The following is an 18426-nucleotide window of genomic DNA, read 5'->3' as shown; positions in this document are numbered from 1 at the left end:
GGCGCCGCCGCCGCTGCTGCAGCAGCAGGGCTTTATCTGCCTTTCTGAACCGCCGACACCTCCAGTGAGATGGAAAGAGTGGAGGATGCTGCTGATGAGCCGGGACTCGCACCGTCCATCGATGTCAACGACAACCGGGAGGAGTACAAAGCACGCGTTTGCGGTTCAGACCCTGATAGAGCACGGGAGGGTCCTGTTTACAGTTCGGCGTATGCGAATCCGGGCGGTGCTGGACCGCCGTCTGTCTCCCCGGTGGTGGTGGGGTGCAGGGCCGGAGTATTAAACGGGTTTCCCGGAAAGCTGGAGGTGGATATGGTGTGTCCGGATGGAGAGGGGGTTACAGGGACTTCCGAAGCCGAGAGCTTGAATAAACCCGACAAAAGCTATTTAAATTCACAGCTGAGGTCTGCAGTGTCATTTATGGGTAAAAACTCGCCGGATATGAAGATGCCCAATGGAGATGTTACCCATGAGCACATGGATCATGATCAGACTCATTTAAGATGTTTGGATTATGCACGTGCAGAAGGATTCAACAGGAAGGTGCCTGCTTTAGACAGAGGTGTGAAAGTGGGCAATGGGGGGTTGTTGATTGTGAACAGTTATGACACCCTGTCTCAAGTCCCCTTTAGAGCCTTGGGTGGCCTTCCTGCTCCAGAAAGCCGTGTCTTTGTTCATCAAAGCGACGGTGTCCTCTCCACGGGGAGGTCATGTGAAAGGATCAGCCGTGCCAGCGCTGAGAGCTCAGAGGAGGCCCAGCCCTGTGACCCGGATCCCGCGGACACCCTGTCAGACCTCAGTGCCAAGCTGTCCTTGTCTCCCCTGGCTGAAAACACCAGCGATTATACAGAGACAGACCCGAGCCCGGAGGAGGATTTCAGCGACACGGGCCCTCCTCCGCTCAGGCCCCAGAACCTCCGGACTAACCCTGGTCACACAGTCTCCCTCAGCTGTGATGCCACTCCTCTGAGCCCCGGGGATGATGGGTATTTTGGAGCGGAGGGTGGTGTGGATGAATGTCTCGGCTCTGTGAAAGCATTCGAGGGCGGCCGGCGGCAAAGCGCTCCAGACAGGGTCACCGATGACACTGATGCCTCATCTGACCAGACACTTGGCACTAAGAGACATGGCATTGCTGAGTTCCTGACCAGGTAGAGACAGTTGTGTGCAAGTCCCTTGAGCTGCAGTAAACCTTGTTTTGACCTTTTTACCCCATTTAGATGTCTACAGTGTTACAACTTTCAGTGTCTTTTATTTATTTATTTATTTTTTGCTTATATTTATTTATATATAATCAGGATAATTTCAGGGAATTTTATCTTTACTTATTTTTTTTTTAAAATTTGTTTTTAAAAACAAAGGCTGCATTTATTTGACCAAAAATACAGTAAAAACAATAATATTGTGAAGTACTTATAACAGTTTTCTATTTTAAATATATTTTAAAATGTAATTTATTCCTGTGATCAAAGCTGAATTTTCAGCATCTTTACTCCAGTCACATGATCCTTCAGAAATCATTCTAATATGTTGATTTGCTGTTCAAGAAACAATTCTTCTTCTTCTTATTATTATCAATATTTAAAACAGTTGAGGTAGTTTTTTTTTCAGGATTCTTTGATGAATAGAAAGATTCAAAGATGAGCATTTATCTGAGACAAAAAGCTCTTGTAGCATTATACACCATACAATTCAAAAGCTTGGCGTCAGTATATATATTTTTTATTTTTGGGGGGGAAAGAGATTATAGAAATTAATAGTTTTATTTAGCAAGGATGTATTAAATTGATCAAAAATGATGATAAAGACATTTATAATGTTACAAAAGATTTCTATTTCAGATAAATGCTGTTCTTCTGAACTTTCTATTCATCAAAGAAACCTGAAAAAAAGCTGTTTTTAATGTCATAATAATAATAAATGTTTTTTGAGCAGCAAATCAGAATATTAGAATGATTTTTGAAGGATCATGTAACTGGAGTACATTTTTTCTAAAAATTCAGCTTTGAAATCACAGGAATAAATTACATTTTAAAATATTCAAGTTTTTTTTAAAAAAGTAAAAATATTTATATATTTTACTGTTTTTGCTGTACTTCGGATCAAATAAATGCAGGCTTGGTGAGTAAAACAAACTTCTTCAAAAAACATTAAAAATCTTACTGTCTGAAAACTTTTGACTGGTAAAAAATGAAAATTATTGGCTGCTCAGTATTGACGCATCCTTATAGAGCAAGGACATTGGAACATGATTTACCCACACATTTTATACAATCACCACATCTCCGACTACATCCTTAAAGCTTTTCTTGAGTCTTGAGTGCATTTTATTTTTAAATATTGCTTATATGCTTCATTTAAAGTGTTGAATTAGGAAGTGCTGTCAGGAAGCGCTTTATTGTTTTAGAGCAAAAGTCCCACTGTTGCATGCGTGACCAGCTAATGAATGACAAGCAATAACAGGTGCATTGACTGCCACTGGCTTGTGGCTTCTTTCTTCACAGACGTGCTTCACAGAAGGCCTGAAGTGTGCTGTTTACTTTGAACAGACTCCTTGTGTTATGTTTTCAGATGTTTGATGAAGAGAATCTGCTTTGCTTTATCAAAGTCAAATCCAAAAACAAAGTTTTGTCATCTCAGTCTTACATGAAGGCAAAAATTTTGCATCAGAAGCAAACCGCATGACATCAAACCGCATATCTGACTTGTTGCCGTTATGTTTGGGTTGAAATCCCCTTAATGCTCCAGTAATGCAGTACTGGAGTTCAGAGGGAGTCCTCTTCCCAGGAGCTTCGGTCTCTACAAAGACCTTCATAGACTTTTAGTCTGGAAAAAACACTCACACACTGAGGAATGTTAATGTCAGCTTTTATGAGTTGGGCTTCATGGCGTTCTGCTGCTGAGACCTTGTTTCTGCTCACTCCGTATCTTCAGTTCCCTTTTTTAAAAAAAAAAAAAAAAGAAAAACAGGAACAAACTTCTCTTTTCCAGCTGTACCGTACCATCTTTGTCCGTCTCCCTCACTATTGTGTCTGTCATTCCATCCGTACTGACCTGCCTCAATGGCTTTATTATGTAATTAAGACGGCATTAGATCGATTGTCCCGTCAGAAAACGCGTTCAGAGATTTAATGAGCTCATCTCCACAGCAGGGCCTGCTCATTATCTTTGTGTTTGTGTAAAGGGCACCTGTGACTGACTCAAGGCTTTATTTGTAGGATGCTGGTGCTGCTGTATCACTGAGCGCTTTAAAATCCCCTGTATTAAGCGCATTAAATCCTGAAACCTGCTCTGCTGAGCTGTCCAAGATGTTAATTCCCTATAGTCATAGTCTGAATTTAATGAGTTTAATGGTTGTCATATTTTGGCCTCTTTATATCGCAGGCTATGAGGACTTAAGTTACTGTTTGAGAATCTGTCTTTTTTTCTTATGATAAAATTATGTGGCATTTGTTTTTGAATAGTCTTTCTTTTGGTGTCTCTTCCTGTCTGACTGTCTTCAAAGGAGTTTGTTTTCCTGGAAGCCCAAAGAGTCAAGGGCCGCAGCATCCCACAGTGCTCAAGGATGGAAGCTGTTTGGGAAAATTCCACAGCGGGACAACCCTCCAAAAGACTCTAGAACCATACAGCAGGTAAGAGAAGTGGTTTAAAAAATGGCATTTCCAGAAATTAAAGTTCAGTTTTTATTTACGTACTCTCATGTTTCAAACCTGCCAAATTTGCTTTTCTGTGAAACATAAAATATACTAAAGTCTTTTAAAAAATATCAGTATGTGCTAGTGTTGGATAGAGTAAAATAGAGTGTGTGTGTCTGTATGTGTAAAGTTGGATTTATTTGAGCAAAAACAGAGAAAAAAAACAAATATTATGAAATATTATTGCAATTTGAAGTAGCAGTTTTATATTTTAATGAACTTTTTTTTAATGAATTTATTTCTGTGAATTTTTATCAGCCATTACTCCAGTTTTTTCAGGATTCTTTGATGAATAAAAATTTAAAAAGAACAGCATTTATTCAAAATATACATCTTGAAAAGAATCTTGAAAAAAGTATCACAGGTTCCAAAAAAATATTAAGCAGCACAACTGTTTCCAACACTGATAATAAATCAGAATTTTAGAATGATTTCTAAAGAATCATATGACACTGAAGATTTGCGTAATGATGCTGAAAATTCAGCTTTGCATCACAGGAAATAAATTCTATTTTAAAGTATATTAAAATATAAAAACACTATTTTAAATGGCAAAAATATATCACAATATTAGAGTTTTTTTCTGTATTTTTAATCAAATAAACGCAGCCTCGATGAGCAGAAAAGTCTTCTAAAAAGAAAACGTAAAAAATGGTACTGATCCTAAACTTTTGAAACAGCACTGTATATATAAAGTAAATGCACACGTATATAGATATTGACAGTTTTCCTATTTTAGGTGAATGTTTCCTTATAAAGAATAAGAATGTATGACCCAAGAAACTGTGCCACTGTTTCCATGACTAGAAACATTGAAGTTCATACCCTTATTTGTGCAGGGGAAAGATAGCAAGGGAAAGCAGTATTTGCAGAAGAAGGTTAGGGAGAGAGCGAGAAAGCAAAAGAGGAGGAAGAGAAACCAAGAGAGACAGAGTCAGTGAAATAAAGAAGGACTGAGATTACTGCTGGAAACTCTGTGTCATTTTGTGTGTCAGCCAGGAGAGTCAAGTGTGTGGGGCAAGTGTGGGCTTTATGTGTGTGTGTCTGTGTGCCTGCAGCTGTCTTTACTCTTCCCCTTCAGTAAGTGATGACTGAGCCTGCGTTGTTTTCAGCTCTGGATTTGCGCTCAATTCACCACACTTCACACTGTGCAGGTGTCTCTCTGTATTCCAGTGAGAGAGAGACCTCCAATAAGCTCACACACGGAGACTTGTGTCTCACAAATCTTAAAACGTTTGCAACAAATCCTCCTGTCCTTAATGTAAAGTTGTTTCTTACGCGTTTCAAAAGTACATAACATCTTAACATTTTCAACAGACAGAATTGCTTGCCGACCTTGTCTGTGTAGTTATATCCTTTAACCTTTTAACATCATGGCTATGTCATGTCTTTCAACATCATGGTCACATAAAACTGGAAATACTTCACATAAAATGTGCAAGGATGGCTTTTTTTTGTACAAAGTCTGACTAATAGACCTAGATAATGAATTTGTGGTTTTGATCATTATGTATACACAAATTGAACAACAGTTAGCCTTGGTGTTTATGAAATTGCTCTGTGAATGTAAACGTGTTATTTCACTGCTTGACCTTGTGTTGGAGTCATGCTGTTTGTGCTTCAGTGATAATATGGGTTTAACATTAAGGCCTTTGGGCCTTTCACTCGTAGCATGTGGGAATCTCATGACGGAATTCTTCCTCCCTTCACGTCTCCTCCGGATCCATGTGGCAGCTGAGAAATTGTTGACGCAGATTTGCTGTAATCTCATAATAACTACTCTTCGTTCCCTTTTTTTTTTTTTTTTTTTTTTTTTAAAGGAGAATGAGTCCAGGGCGGGACCTGCCACAGGACCACCCCCTCACCCTCAGCCAACGAGACGCAAGAACCTGGAGTTTGAGCCTTTATCCACCACCGCACTCATTCTGGAAGATAGACCTGCGTAAGTGTGAAACGTGAACTACAGCTCCCATAGTACTGTGCAGGTTTCCATTTAATCAAATATTTACCCAAATTCCCTGGGCACTGCTGGTGAAACACAAGCTGTCACACCAAATGTGTGCGTATAAACCTGAAGAGCAGGTTTTATTGTTACAGAACTCTTATAATGTGTAGCTGGACATTATATGCTTTGCTTATTTGTTAATAATCAGAAAAAATGGCAGGCAGATTTAACAGGCAGAGTGAAATCCGAGGTTGTAACTTGGCAACTTGTGGACTGAAACTAGCTGAAATGTAGTTACTTTGCATACCAGATAACATGCTCACAGAGAGGAAATGAATCTGCACCAAAGATGAATCACATATTCAGGATAACCAAAAATAATAATTTAAAGGGATAGTTCATCCAAAAATGAAAATTCTGTCATGAATTACTCACCTTCATGTCATTCCAAACCTGCAAGACCTTTGTTCATCTTCAGAACACAAATTAAGATATTTTTGATGAAATCCGAGAGCTTTCTGACCCTCCACAGATAGCAACACAACTGACACATTCAAGGCCCAGCAAGGTAGAAGAAACTGTTGGATAAAGTTGTCTTCTTTGTGCACAAAAAGTACTCTCATAGTTTTATAGTTACCGTTCAACCACTGATGTCACATTAGACTATTTTAAAGATGTTGTTACTACCTTTCTAGGGGTTGAACGTGGTAGTTGTTTTGCTGTCTAATTAATGAGAGAATTTTCATTTTTGGGTGAACTAACTCTTTTAAGAATGAACTATTGGAAAGCCCACATTACTATTCCGAATATTGGCTTAAATATGTAAGGTGGTTACGTTTCTACTCTGAAGGCTCTGTCCACAGAAAATGTACAAAGAATTTCATCCACAGAGTGAATTTAGTCCTTTGAAGGACTGTAGACTTTCCTCATAATGCATGTCTGTTTTAGTCTTTATATCATTCCTCTGAGTTAAGGATTTGGCCTAAATTTAAAACCCAAAAACAACTGACCGTACTGGAGTTGTACCAATGAAAACATGGACAAATCCTTTCTTGAAATCTTGAATGTGTTGCAGAAAGTTCCAGTTATTTATAACAGATGGTCCGTTTTTATGTGTAAAGCGGAGACTGTCTCCTGTATTTAGCTTCATGCAGCAGATTTGGTCTTGTGATTAGGTTCAAGCTGAATTATGTTATTTTCTTTCATGTTCAGAACACAAACTTTTATGTTTGACACAACGACACTAGCTCAAAGAAATGTTTCTTGAGCACCAGATCTGCATATAACAATTTCTGAAGAATCATGTGACATTGAAGCCTTTAGTAGGTCCAATGGCTGCTGAAAATTCAGCTTTGCTATCACAGGAATAAATTACAATTTAAAATTAAATTTTAGTAATATTTCACTTTTTTAGGGATGTAACGGTATTATCAATATCGTGATGTTGCGATAACAAAACTCTCTTGATATTATCGTGTTCGCATGACGATATGAAACGATAGGCCTTCCGAGCAAAAAGTGTAGTTTTTAAAATATATTTAAACTTCTTATTCTAACATAAAATGTCTTTAAAGTTGTGTTTTGGGTCATTATGGTTTGGCGCACAGTATCTGTCAAATGAACTAAAACCGAAAGCACAATATGGCTTTAACCCATTCATGAAGTTCGTTTTCGATGTGCGTTTCAAAGCGAAGCGTGCACTTCATTCAGGCAGTCAGCTTGTGATCCGTTTTTTTTTCCATGCGTTTACTCAGTTCACAGTAAATGCAGTGAACTAGTTTATTGCATGTGCTATGAGTTTAGCATGTGTTTGGGAATGCAACGGCCACTAGTTAAACTTTATTTTTTGGGGCGGATGATTACAGCATTTCACTAGATCTGTAGTGAGACGTGTTTTTGTAAGCCTGTTTTCACTAAAGCTGGAATTTTCCACCAAAATAAAAGCTCTACTCCCGTTTCCATCAAAATAAAAGCTTAAAAGTGCAGTATGAATTGCTGACAACTAGCGGTTTAAATGGGTCAAGTTACTGCAGTCCAAATTCAAAATATCTCTTTTAAGTGTAGAAATTGTGAAAGAAGTATTGTAATTTCCCTACTGTAGTGTAAAGCAAAAATAATATACCTATAGATATTGCTATAACTGTCATAGGAATAACAATAATATAAAATTGTTATTATTATTATTATTATTATATTCTAATTTGTTTTACTTCCTAAAACACCAGTATGAATGTAATTTAGACTGAGACAGTCTATCACAAATAAAAAGAAGGTTGAGTTCCCTCAACGTGCATTAGATAGAAAAAAAAATCAAATTTTTTTTTTTTCAATTCTTCATTTGTCTTTATTTATTTATTTATTTATTTTAAATATTGCAGTAATATTAACTTCATGTTGTGATATTATTGTATTGTGAGATTTTGATATTGTTACATCCCTACTTTTTATCAAATAAAAGCAGCCCTGGTGAGCATTTGTGACTTTTGAGAGATATTGAGAGATATTACAACGTAAAAAAATATCTCACTGACCCCAAACTTTTGAACAGTAGTGTATATTTTGGTAAAGGGTCTTTATGTTTGCGCACGTTCAAAGACTTGTTGTATTTTTAGGAACCTGCCGGCTAAATCAGAAGAGGAATCTCAGAGACACCGGCAGGAATACAGTGAGATGGTTGCAGGGGCCAAGAGAAGGGGTGAGTAACGTGTGTCTCTTTGAGCATTTGCAATGATAATGATGTTTGACACTTGATCTGTTGGCCCTACGCCCCTGTATTTTAGCACACAGCTGCCCCTCTCAATGCCTATCTACACACACACACACAAACACCTTTTCTTCTTTCACTTAGAGATGAAAGAGGCACAGAAGAAAAAACGTCAAATGAAGGAGCGATACAGACAGGAGGAGAACATCGCTAATGCCATGGTGATCTGGAACACCGAAGTCCTGCCTAATTGGGAAAGCATGTAAGTGTCCCATCCACATATCTGTCTGTTTTCCACAAAAAGTGGATTTATTTTAATGATGTGCTCTGTTGCCATAACTAAGGCGTAACACCCGGCGCGTACGTGACCTTTGGTGGCAGGGCGTCCCGCCCAGCGTCCGCGGGAAGGTCTGGAGCCTTGCCATCGGGAACGAGCTGAACATCACTCCAGGTAACTATGGCAACTGCTGCACTCCTCACATTTGGTTAGTCTTGATCATCTGTGGCCCCTCCGCCTCTGTGTAACATCAGTCTGACACAGACAAACACAGATTGTGTCCAGATGAACTGTGTTGACAAGGAAGCAGCTGTTGCTTTTGTCACAGCATTTGTGCTTGTGTTTTTGTGTGTGTGTGTGTTTTAGAGCTGTATGAGATCTTCCTGTCCAGAGCCAAAGAGAAGTGGAGGAGCTTCAGTGAGACGAGTTCAGTCAATGAAAATGAAGGTCTGTTTCTTCTTTTTTTTTTGTCCTTTACAAACTAGACTACATCAAAGAATAAAGTAAAGTAAAACTAAACAATCCTATCTTCAAAATTGAAAGTGAAGTCAGAATAAGGTGAAAAAGAGTGTGTTTACATTGTCAGTGTGTGTGGATGGTATCATGTGCATGGTTTCCCATTAACAGCTTCCTGAATTGCATCACATGAAATCAATAAACCAGATAAGAACTTTTCTTATCTACTCTGACATGTGACAGGATTATACAAAGAATATTTACAACATATCCATGATAATGCTGCTGTAAACTAAGAGGATACCATAAAGATTTTAATGTGCTCTTTGAGAGCCATTAAATAGTAAGTATCTAGTATGAGAGCACTAAGATAAATGTTTTAAAGGAGGTCCACTTCCAAAACAAAGATTCACATGTAATGTACTCACCCCATTGTCATCCAAGATGTTCATGTCTTTCTTTCTTCAGTCGTAAGGAAATTGTTTTTTAAAGGGAAAACATTTTAGCATTTTTCTTCAAATAATGGACTGCTATGGTGCCCTGATTTTCAACTTTCAAAAGGTAGTTTAAATGCGGTTGTAAATGATCCCAGGTGAGGAAGAAGGGTCTTATCTAGTGAAACGATCGGTTATTTTCATTAAAAAAAAATACTATTTCAATACAACTCGTTGAACTCTTTATATTCTGGCTCAAGACAGTTAAGGTATGTCGAAAAACTATGATCGTGTTTTCTCCCTCAACTTCAGAATCACTTCAAAATCATTTCAAAATCATCCTACATCGCTGAAGAAGTACCAACCCAGTCTTTGCAAAGTGAACATGCAAAGAAGATCAGACACCCTTAACAAAAAAGGTAAAACAGCGATACAGGGTGATTTTGAAGTTGAGGGAGAACATGAGATGGGAGGTTTTTTTTTGACATATCTCAAAAAAACATATCAACTGTCATATTAAATAAATTATTAAAATAATCGACCATTACACTAGATAAGGCCTTTCTTTCTCAGCTTCTTTCTCAAGGATCGTTTGAAGCTGCAATTAAACTGCATTTTGGAAATTCAAAATCAGCGCATTATATCAGTCCATTATATGAAGAAAAATGCTAAAATGTTTTCCTCAAAAAACATAATTTCTTTATGACTGAAGAAAGAAAGACATGAACATCTTGGATGACAATAGGGTGAGTAAATTATATGTGAATCTTTGTTTTGGAAGTGGACTTATCCTTTAAAGGTAGGGTAAGTGATTTCTGGTAGCCGATGTTTATATTTGAAATCACCAAAACAAACACACCCCTAACCCAAAAGGGTCTCGCACCTATTTTGATATCTCCGCCCCACACATACGTACACAACCCAGGCAACGATTATGGCGGAATCTGCTGTGCAATCACCAATTGCAGATGAACAAACAAGTGAACATGACACACGAGCATATTCAAGCATATATTAGTTCTGTGAAACAAAGCAAAACCAATGTTACTCACCTATTGAGAAGAAACAAAGCAACCTCATTGCCGATCTGAGGCTTTCCCACCCCTTTAGTTCTCTCCAGCGCTGGAAAAAAAAAATCTGATATTTACACGGGTCCTACTTCTTGCCTTATCGCAGTGTTTCCCAATCCCAGTCCTCGCGCCCCCCAGCTCCGCATATTTTGTATCTCTTATCACAAACAACGTTCGTTAACTAATGTTAACTAATGAACCTTATTTTAAAGTGTTTCCAGAAAATGTTTTTGGGCAACATTTAAGCATATTGGAATGATTTCGGAAGGATTGTGTGACACTGAAGACTATCGCAAGAATAAATTACAGTTTGACCTGTATATTAAAATAGAAAAGAATATTTTAAATTGTACAAATATTTAATAGTATTACTGTTCTTTTTTTTATTGTATTTTTGATTAAATAAATGCAGGATTGCTCAAAATAAGAGAATTATTAAAAAAAAAAAAAAATACACTACCAGTCAAAAGTTTTTGAACAGGAAGATTTTAAAGTCACCACCAAGCCTGCATTTATTTTATCCAAAGTACAGCAAAAAAACAATAACATTTTGAAATGTTTTTACTGTTTAAAATAATTTTCTATTTGAATGTATTTTAAAATGTAATTTATTGCTGTGATTTCAAAGCTGATTTTTGAGCATCATTACTCCAGTCACATGATCCTTCAGAAATCATTCTAATATTCTGATTTGCTGCTCAAAAACATTTATTTATTATTTGTTGTAATGTTGAAAACCGCTTAGTAGAATTGTTTTCAGGTTTCTTTGATTAATAAAAAGTTCAGAAGAACTGCATTTATCTGAAATAGAAATCTTTTGTAACATTATAAATGTCTTTATCATCACTTGTCAATTTAAAGCATCCTTGCAAAATAAAAGTTTCCCCCAGAAAAAAGAAATTATACTGACTCCAGGCTTTTAAATGGTATAGTGTATAACGTTATAAAAGCTTTTTGTTTCAGATAAATGCTGATCTTTGGATCTTTCTATTCATCAAAGAATCTTGAAAAAAATGTACTCAACTGTTTTAAATATTGATAATGATAATAAATGTTTCTTGAACAGCAAATCAACATATTAGAATGATTTCTGAAGGATCATGTGACACTGGAGTAATGATGCTGAAAATTTAGATTTGATCACAGGAATAAATTACATTTTAAAATAGAATAGAAAACAGTTTAAATTTTCACAGTTTTACTGTTTTTGCTCTACTTTGGATCAAATAAATGCAGGCTTGATGAGCAAAAGAGACTTGTTTAAAAAACGTTAAAATTCAAAAACTTTTGACTGGTAGTGTAAATCTTACCAAATCCAAGGTGCATGTAGCTAAATATTGCTATTTTGTAGCTTACGATTACTTATTAGGATCCACATGGCTATTTTGTTTCTCTGACTATGGAAAAACCATTTATTCATTACTCTATTCATGACTTCTGTCTCAAAAATATTCTTTAAGCTGTTGCAGAGCAAATTCATAAAGAATGAATTTTGTCAAAAGGGTGAAAAATATAGATTATTTTTTAGTTCTGTCAGCCAGCTGTAGCCTGACTGATGACTTCATCTGGTTTTAATTGATTAGACTGTGGAGTGTCGCTGGCAGACAGAGAGTCGAGTCTGGATTTAATCAAGCTGGATATTTCCAGAACTTTCCCCTCTCTCTACATATTCCAGAAGGTAAGAACAGGTGTTTGGTACTGCAGTTAATTATTTTTTTTTTGTTTTGGTTTGTCTCGTTTTATTTAGTTTCGCTTATGACTTATTTGTCCCTCTCTCTTTCCATCAGGGTGGACCATATCATGATATATTGCACAGTGTGTTGGGGGCGTACACCTGTTATAGACCTGATGTAGGCTATGTAAGTACCGTCCTGGATGACATGGATGAATCATCTCGGTTCTGGGATGTCCTTCACTGATGTTATGACTTGTATGTGGCCTGTTTTAGGTTCAGGGGATGTCCTTCATTGCTGCTGTTCTAATTCTGAATTTGGAGGAAGCCGATGCCTTCATTGCCTTTGCCAACCTCCTTAACAAACCATGCCAGATGGCCTTCTTCAGAGTGGACCATGACCTGGTACACATATGCACTCTCTCTTCATTAAACATATTTGTTACAGCACCTACATTTGCGCTTAAAATAGAGGGAGCGTTGTGTCTGCGCATGCAGTCAGCATTTATTCCAACCATCTGTTGACCCACTTATAGAGATTTCATTTGCCAGACAAACTTGGAGTAAAAAAAACTCGGAAGCAAGAACTCCCAAAAGTCACGATCTGCTGCCGAACATTCCTCACGCTCAGTGTTGTGTTTTTGATCATGCTTGTGTTTACGTAGGAGTCGTACTCTGTACTGAAGCGATACTTTGTCTTTCTCTCAAGATGCTGAAGTATTTTGCAGCATTTGAGGTGTTTTTTGAGGAGAACCTTCCCAAACTATTCCAGCACTTTCAGATGAACAGCTTGACGCCTGACTTTTACCTCATAGACTGGTAAATCTGCTCTTAAAATCTCTCTTCCTGCTGTTTGTTCATTCTTCTCCTGTATGTGCTCCTTTCCTTGTTTTGAAATCAGAGAGGATTCATGAGTAATGTTTTTCTGTGCTAGCTCTTTATCGCCCCCTAGGGTTGCTTTTATGTTCTCTCCTGTGATGGGGAAATTTATTCATGTTTCACTTAAGTAAAGGAAGCCTTAGGCAAGTTTGGGTGACTGAATCGAATTAATAGTGTTGGGAATCAAGAACCAGTTTCTTTTAATAGTTTTAATACTGGAAACAACCAGACAAGTGCAGACTGATTGGCAAACGAATGACTCTTATGATCTAATTCTTTAAGCAAATTAAACACACCTCATGAATGTTGTACTTCAAGTTAGTGCACATTATGAGTTTTTCGAGTAGTATTTTATAAAAATGAATGAAGTATGTCTAGTGTTTTTTTGAAAGAAGTCTTGTATGCTCATCAAGGTTACTTTTATTTAATTGAAAATACAGTAAAAACAGTAATATTGTATATAAATATTATAATTTAAAATGAGCCTTTGCCACAGCCATTGCTTTATTCTTCAGCATGATTCTTTATAAATCATTCTAATATGGTAGATATTCTTCTGACTGTATCACCAAAAATGAAAATTACCGCATTATTTACTCACCCTAAAGTCATCCGAGGTGTATATGACTTTGTTCTTTCAGACGAATACAATCAGAGTTGTGTCCTGGCTCTTCCAAGAGTTATAATGGCAGTGAATGGGTGTTGAGATTTTGAAGTCCAATAAAATGCATCCATCCATCATAAAAAGTACTCCACACAGCTCCAGGGAATTAATATAGGACTCCTAAAGTGAAACGATGTGTTTGTGTAAGAAAAATATCCATATTTAAAACTTCATTAATCATAATCTGTAGTTTCTGCTAACTGTAAAATAAAACCTCTTAGCTTATATTGAAATTCTCTGAGTTTGTATTTTTATTTATTTATTTATTTTTTTTTTTTTACAAATCCTCGTTTTGTACTTCTAATTCGTGACTGGTGTTTTACTTTGCTTGCTCCTCTGCGCTTCCACTTTGCCTACATCCTATGTAGGGTGACCAGATTTTTCATGGTGGAATATGGGACGAGTGGGCTATATGAGCACGATGTGTCATTTATTTTTTTGATTATCATGTTATGTACAAAATGAGCAAACAAGCAAATTACAAACCATATGACATACGATGGAGATACATTTAAACTTGTTTTTCAAATACAGTAGATATTTACTTTTGTTGTTTGATTAACATTAACACAGACAGGTATTTAATTAGGCTGCTGTCCCTTTAAGAATGAATCCATGGATGTAATATACTGACGTGTATCCGGCTTTCACCCACCTGTTTACATTCACTTAATTCGTAACTGAAAGTATTTACATGAGATACTCCACACTATGAACAATTTGGCACTTGGGTGTGTATTTGATAATTTAGGCACAGGAAGAACTGATCACACGCTATCTGAGAGAACTGGGATCGCGCCTTCTAGTGTGTCATTCCGTCTGTCCCGCCTTCACTAATTGCAAGTTAATAGATAACGCATTGTGATTGGATGGTAATTTTGTTATATGAGGAACCTTAGCTACCTTTGAAAAATGGGATGTCTGGTTAACCTAGTCCAACGTCATCTGCTGGAACGCCACTCTCTTGTGAATGTGTGTACAACTGTTAGTGGAAGCTAGAGATTACGGTTTATAAAGTTTTGAATATGGATATTTTTCATACATAAACGCATCGATTTGCTTCAGAAGGCCTTTGTTAACCCCACCGAAGCCGTGTGGAGTACTTTTTATGATGTATGGATGCACTTCATTGGACTTCGAAATCTTAACAGCCATTCATTGCCATTATAAAGCTTGGATGAGCACTTTTTTTAATATATAATTATGACTGTATTCATCTGAAAGAAGAAAGTCGTATACACCTAGGATGGCTTAAGGGTGAGTAAATCATGGGGTAATTTAAAATTTTCGAGGGAACTATCCCTTTAAGGCTAGTTACTGGATTACACGTATGCTGCCTCTAAAAACACTTAAAGGAGAAGTCCACTTCCAAAACAGTTTCACATTTAATGTAATTCACATTTAAAGCACTCACCCCCTTGTCATCCGAGATGTTCATGTCTTTCCTTCTTTAATCGTAAAGAAATTATATTTTTTGAGGAAAACATTTCTGCATTTTTCTCCATATAATGGACTGCTATGGTGACCCAATTTTGAACTTCCAAAAGGCAGTTTAAATGCGGCTTCAAACGATCCCAAATGCATATGTAAACAATCCCAGCCGAGGAAAAAGGGTCTTATCTAGTGAAACGATTGGTTATTTTCATTAAAAAATACAATTTAAATACTTTTTAATTTTAAACGCTCTCCCTGAACTCTGTGTATTCTGGTTCAAAATGTCAAAAAGTTAGGGTATGTCAAAAAACTCATTTTCTCCCTCAACTTCAAAAATCATTTTAAAATCACCCTACATCGCTGCAGAAGTACCGACCCAGTCTTTGCGAAGATCAAATACCCTTAAGAAAAAAGGTAAAACAGCGATATAGGGCTATTTTGAAGTTGAGGGAGAACATGAGATGGTATTTTTTTCGACATACCCTAAATGTCTTGAACCGGAAAAAAACAGTCAAGGCAGAGTAAGACGAAACGAGAGTTTGACATTAAAAAGTATATAAATTGTATTATTTTTATGAAAATAACCAATCGTTTTGCTAGATAAGACCCTTATTTCTCGGCTGAGATCGTTTATAACCACATTTGGGATCGTTTGAAGCCACATTTAAACTGCATTTTGGAAGTTCGGGGCATCATACCAGTCCATTATATGGAGAAAAATGCTGAAATGTTTTCCTCAAAATAAACAGTTTCTTTACATCTGAAGAAAGAAAGACATAAACATCTTGGATGGCAATGGGGTGAGTACATTATATGTGAATCTTAAATATATTTAATATATTTAATAATATATTTTTAATATTTCATCCTCAAAACTGTGAAATTAATTGTTAAAGGAACCTTTGAATAATTGTTAAATTACTTACAGTTCCCATTTGCAAAAACACAGATCTTATGAGCATTTGTACCACTTCAAGCTGAATTCTCTGACCACTTTTATCTGTGTGGCTCTCAGGATCTTTACTCTGTACAGCAAGTCATTACCGCTGGACGTGGCATGTCGTGTTTGGGATGTGTTTTGCCGAGATGGAGAGGAGGCGTTATTCCGGACAGGACTGGGAATTCTGAGGCTGTACCAGGATGTTCTACTGCAGATGGATTTCATCCATAGTGCACAGTTCCTTTCCCGGCTGCCTGAAAACACTCCTGCACACGCACTCTTCTCCTGCATCGCAAACACACAGATGATCAGTAACAACCGCCGGTGGAACCAGGTGAGAAATAAACACACTTACAACAGCGTTAGTTTTAATGTGATTTTCATATGAAAAAGAAAAAGCTTATTTTACTCAATGAACGACACCAACTTCATTTGGCTTCCTCTCTTTTTCGCCCCTGCAGGTCTTTTCTGCTCTGATGAAAGATGGACTCAAAGAAGCTGACAAAATCAGCAGCAGCAACAACAGTCCTGCCTTAAGAAGCTAACAGCTGACTCTGTCCCAGAGGAAGTGATGATGTTTCTGAGACTCTGAAGAAATGGCGGTCATCACTCAGCACTTTGACCTCTGCAGTGTGCCTGAGGGAGACCCGAACGTCTGAGGGACAGCTCAGGCTCTTCCTTGATGTGCTGATTGTCCTGTTTGAAGAAACTCCTAATGAACCCGTGTCCTGTGGAAGGGACATTTCTTCACTTGCGCTCGCGAGCGTGTTTATGCGTGTGTTTGTGTAAGAATGAGCCCGAGAATAAGAGAAATGTGAGTCAGGTGACTGTATAATGTGCCAACTTTGTCAATGTTACTTTTGTAATGTTGTGACTGTAAGAAAACAAACTAATCAGAAGCGTTTACACACACACACACACATATTCAGAGGTCAGTGCCACATTATTTGAACACTCCCTTGGTTGATGTGGTAGGCCCTCTGTTTTACACACAATATAAACCTGCAGTAGCCTTTCATTAGCACATACCAAATCTGTCGTTGATGTGTTTAAGCTGTTTCTCTCCATTTATCTGAATTCAGCTTGTTTGCTAACATATTTGCCTCTTACAGCAGACATAGAGCCATTCTGTGACCATTCATGTCCCAAAAACACAGACCAACAGACAAAATTAATAGAATAGCATATAACAATTTCTATAAGCACTCCAGATTTTATGCTTCACTTATAAAAACAATCAGCTATATTCATTTAAATAAAAGGTTTGAACAGAATTATATATCACATGTACACACTAACCAACCAGCAGCAGACAAGAGATCAGCTTTTAGCTTTTGCACCTTCTACTACACTCCAAATGAATGAACCTTGACATTTCCAGATTTTTTTTTTTGCAGTTATTTAATGTTGTTTTGTTTTTAATTTAAGGTTGCTTTTTCCTTTTTTTTGGTTTTGTTTTAATTTTCCTCACTGTTGTACAGTTTTCTTACGTAACGGTTGTTAATGTACATTTCTGGTTTGAGGGCTTTAGTGTAGAGCATCCCAGTATTGGAGACCTGCTGTCTTCCTGTCTTTTTTTAACATCTTGTAAAATTTAATGTTGCTTAGAAGTTTATTAGAAGGTGCAAACCAGATATGGGGTCAGCATGTCTTTGAAGAGTGCCATTTGCAGATCATTGGAAAATGTATTTTAAAATTTGCTGCTTGATGAGAGGTTTAATGGTCCACTGTGCCCCAAACTCATTGTTTTTAAACATTAAATATGAAATACTGCTAAAGAAATTGTACGTTCTGTTGCTAGCTCTGTATTAGGGGGGCTTTAGAACGCTGGCTTCTGCGTCAGCAGCACCACGTGCATGTGTTGTGGTGAATACTAACACGGAAAAGAAGACATTATTAAAAGTCAATATTTTTTTTCTTTTGCACAAAAAGTATTCTAGCTTCAAAAAATTATGGTTGAACCACTGATGTCACATGGACTGTTTGAATGATGTCCTTACAACTGTACTATTGTTTTAAAAAAATACGTAAATAATAAATCTAAAACAGCTATAGAAATGAATACAAAACACATTGATTAAAAGCTGTATGTAAAAATTAAAACAAAATAATATATAATAAAAGATGTATTTAAAAAAAATAAATAAAACTAGGAAATACTGTAATTAATTGAAATTAATACCAAAAACATTAAAAAGCTGTATAAAACTACCCTAAATCAATTAAAACACCCTACAAAAAAATTATTAAAAACCT

At 36.9% G+C, this 18426-nt stretch overlaps 1 protein-coding gene across 1 annotated transcript in view; it reads left to right on the top strand.

The window, feature by feature from the left end:
* Positions 1-17952, top strand: part of tbc1d12a (TBC1 domain family, member 12a) — an 18182-nt gene extending 230 nt beyond the window's left edge. The window contains exons 1-13 of the mRNA XM_051133888.1: positions 1-1151; positions 3506-3632; positions 5516-5637; positions 8253-8335; positions 8489-8606; positions 8689-8795; positions 8988-9068; positions 12165-12259; positions 12369-12440; positions 12530-12658; positions 12963-13072; positions 16246-16504; positions 16632-17952. The exon at positions 1-1151 is cut by the window's left edge and continues 230 nt beyond it. Of these exons, the coding sequence (XP_050989845.1) occupies positions 70-1151; positions 3506-3632; positions 5516-5637; positions 8253-8335; positions 8489-8606; positions 8689-8795; positions 8988-9068; positions 12165-12259; positions 12369-12440; positions 12530-12658; positions 12963-13072; positions 16246-16504; positions 16632-16715 (2469 nt within the window). The 5' untranslated portion in view covers positions 1-69 and the 3' untranslated portion in view covers positions 16716-17952. The remainder of the gene's footprint in view (positions 1152-3505; positions 3633-5515; positions 5638-8252; positions 8336-8488; positions 8607-8688; positions 8796-8987; positions 9069-12164; positions 12260-12368; positions 12441-12529; positions 12659-12962; positions 13073-16245; positions 16505-16631) is intronic.
* The last annotated feature ends 474 nt before the right edge of the window (positions 17953-18426 follow it).

Source organism: Labeo rohita, chromosome 17, assembly GCF_022985175.1.
Source record: "Labeo rohita strain BAU-BD-2019 chromosome 17, IGBB_LRoh.1.0, whole genome shotgun sequence".
NCBI lineage: Eukaryota > Metazoa > Chordata > Actinopteri > Cypriniformes > Cyprinidae > Labeo > Labeo rohita.
This window is presented reverse-complemented; position numbering and strand designations above follow the sequence as displayed.